The 3255-nt window shown below is 30.4% G+C and overlaps 1 protein-coding gene across 1 annotated transcript; it reads left to right on the top strand.

The window, feature by feature from the left end:
- The first annotated feature begins 1464 nt into the window (after nt 1–1464).
- On the top strand, nt 1465–2817 carry LOC107019912. The gene is made up of 3 exons (XM_015220273.2): nt 1465–1489; nt 1643–2255; nt 2347–2817. The coding sequence occupies exons 2-3, from the start codon at nt 1674–1676 to the stop codon at nt 2557–2559; spliced, it is 795 nt and encodes a 264-aa protein (XP_015075759.1). The 5' UTR covers nt 1465–1489; nt 1643–1673; the 3' UTR covers nt 2560–2817.
- The last annotated feature ends 438 nt before the right edge of the window (nt 2818–3255 follow it).

The raw sequence follows: 3255 nt of genomic DNA, 5'->3' as shown, positions 1-3255 counted from the left end.
ATTGAGTCGACACGGATTATCACTATTAACATATGAAAACGTAAACAATTTAGATTGGTCAGTTAAATAGAAAAACTAAATCACATAAAATAAGAGAGCTTCCATAAACCATAAAATTTAAAAATAAGAAGATTAAGTTAATGATCGAATCTTAACGAGTCTTTAATTTTATTTATTTATGGGTTCATAATCATATAAAAAAAATATTCATATGACATTTTTTATTTATCAATTTTAGTTGAATAATTTTATTAAAAACTTTTTTTCTTTTTATATTTTCTTTCTCTTTCTTTTTTCTTTTTCAAAAATTCATTCGCATCTCCATCTATTAAAACTTCTTACTTTCAATGTTATCATTCTTACCACGAATTTTTTTTATTACTATTAGTTTACTCTCTTTAATTTTAAAATTTTATCTATCTTCTTAAATTTCGAACAATTTGATAAATTCATTAAATTTCAGATAATTATGAAGTATCATATAATTTTTTTATCCGATTTCAATTAAGTTCTTTTAATTTTGGGAATTGTTTGATTCTTTTAAAATTATCATTTTGAATTTTGAATTTATATGAAAATGAGTAGTTTATGATACCTTCTAAATTTTTCTTTAAAAAAAATAATTTCTGCTATCAATAAATCAATAAAATAAAAAAATAATATGACTTCTACAAAGAATTTGATCAGAAGAAAAAAAATAAAAAAATGGGAGTAGGGCTCAATTTGACATGGGGTGTAGGAGGTGAAGAAAAAAAAATAATGGAGAAATGAATCACTTGAAAGTGGAAGATGGGAGACGTAATGAAATTTAAGATAAATCAAAATTAAAATTAAAGTCAAAAAGTCAAAGAGAGAAATAAAGTTTTAAAAAAAAAAGATTAAAGAAAAACTTAAGATAAAAAAATATATTTTAAATTAAATTAACATGTGTTATATAATGATTGGTGTATGAATACATTTGCTTTTTAAAACTTGGGGCTGATCGAAAAATAATATAATAATATATATATAAAATTATTAATGGGATAATAAGACAATTACAAAGTTAAGATGTCTTTTTACAAATCCAAAATAATATTAATAGTAATTTTATGTCTTTTTTCTTTAATTAAATAAATGGTATAAATTGAGCGGACCTTTGAGATTTTAGCTCTAATAATATAAATCATAGTATACAATACTTTCCTTAAATTTTTGCATTTAAAATAAAAATCTTGTTACGTATTGTAAGTTTAATAATAAAAAATTATCCAATAGTTTCTTTCTTTTTGTTATTATAATATTTATATATTTAAAAAAAAAAAGGATGTGCATGCTAGTGATGTATGATACTTGCTAAGCTTTCTTAGAGACTTCCACGTACAACCTTAGACACGTAGAATCGGTTACACGTGGCAACTCCTCGGACATGAGAAAATCTCACAAAAACAAAATTCATCAATTTCCTTTGTCTCTCTAGTGTGAGTTCAAACTTGTGTACGCTTTACTCGTAATAATTTTTTCTTCTCTACTAATAATTGATCTCTTTTGGTTACAAGTGTTGGTTTTTGTATTTTGTTGTATTTAATTGAATCACAGCTACTTGCAATCAATTATATATAGTATTTTTTTTAAAATAAGGTTTTTATGTTTTGGATTACAGGTAAAAAAATTATAATCGGAAGGCGATTAAAATGTCAGGTGTAACGCTAGCTACAGGTCGAGAAGAGACGACATCTTCAACAAGAGAGCCTAAGCGACAACAAGGTGGTGTGGGTGTAATGGGATCACTACGAGTAATTGAGTTACAATTAGTAGCTTTCATTATGGTTTTCTCAGCTAGTGGTCTTGTACCATTACTTGATTTGATTTTCCCAGCTTTAGCATCCGCGTATCTTTTGCTTCTTTCGCGATTTGCGTTTCCATCACTTGGTACAACTAGTTCTAGTTCCAACGAAACACTATTTCAGGGAAGTCGGTTATTTCGTCTTTATATGGTTGCTGGTACTAGTATTGGACTGTTTTTGCCATTGGCATATGTTTTGGGTGGATTTGCTAGGGGTGATCAGCATGCAGTTCGCTCTGCTACTCCTCATTTGTTTTTACTTTCTTTTCAAATTCTAACTGAGAATATTATAAGTGGATTGTCCCTCTTTTCTCCGCCGATTAGAGCACTTGTTCCCCTGCTTTATACAGTTAGAAGGATCTTTGTTTTGATTGATTGGATACAAGATGTGTGGATCAACAAGACTTTGCCCCCAAATGCACAAGTCAAGGTATCAATTTTGGTTTAGAAATTGATATGATTTTTGACAACTTGTATTAAATCTTTTGTAATTGGATTTAATTTTTTAAAATTGTTTTCAGGATGTTACATGGTACTGGTTTGGGAAGGGATTGGCAGTGGCTAATCTGGCGTATTTTTCGATCAATCTGTTTGGTTTCTTGATTCCGCAATTTCTTCCACGGGCTTTCGAGAGGTACTTCAGGGAGAGGAGTGAGGTGAATTCGAAGTTGGCTGAAGATGAGCACTCACAAGCTATGAACAGAACAAAACACGCAGACAAAAAGGCAGAGTAATTGGCCAAAATGTATGTGTAGCAGCTTTTTTTCTTCTTCTTGATTTCGCTATAATAAGCTGAATGGACTTGTTTTCGTTTTGAGATGGTTAGCGTAAGTGTGTTTTTCCAGGAACTTACACATCCTAGGAACTTAGAAATGCATTTTGTTGTATTTGATGTTACTGTTATATGATCGCGCGAATATGTGCGTATATATTATGTATAAGGGCGCTGCAGCAACAAAAAGGAAGAGCGGGGAACTTATCTTATTTTCCAACTGATAATTTGCAGTCATACTAAAGATATTTGACTCATAGTTCGAAGCAATGGGTTGACTTTCGTCATCATTTGCCGTACTAGTATTCATGTTTTGATAACGGACTGCGTTGGTTATTTGGTACGATGTATGTAATTGAATTGTATTTATACAAAGTACCAAAGAATCTATCTATAACTGACTAGGTAAGTGTCTAAATCTGACCGACTAGTCTATTGAATTGTATTCACGCAAGTAACAAAGAATCTATTCTAGAACTGACTAGGCAAGTGTCTACAGCAATCTGACTAGTATAAAACAAAGGGATAAATACAAGGCCCAAATAGTCAAAGAAGAGAATTAGGCTCAAGTAAGATAATGTGGACTTCTAATAAATCTGAAGCCCAACTTCATATAGCCACTTGCACAACTGTGAAGTCCAGACAACCCCCGCCCCGA

This window comes from Solanum pennellii, chromosome 5 (genome assembly GCF_001406875.1).
Source record: "Solanum pennellii chromosome 5, SPENNV200".
NCBI classification, from domain to species: Eukaryota; Viridiplantae; Streptophyta; class Magnoliopsida; order Solanales; family Solanaceae; genus Solanum; species Solanum pennellii.
Note: the sequence above shows the minus strand (reverse complement) of the source record. Positions and strands in the feature narration are given on the sequence as shown.

Bases quoted from the DNA above. Each gene is read 5' to 3' on its own strand.
- LOC107019912 (XM_015220273.2), top strand. From the start codon at position 1,674: ATGTCAGGTGTAACGCTAGCTACAGGTCGAGAAGAGACGACATCTTCA. The intron at 2,256-2,346 runs GTATCAATTTTG...AATTGTTTTCAG, and splicing joins CCCCAAATGCACAAGTCAAG to GATGTTACATGGTACTGGTT.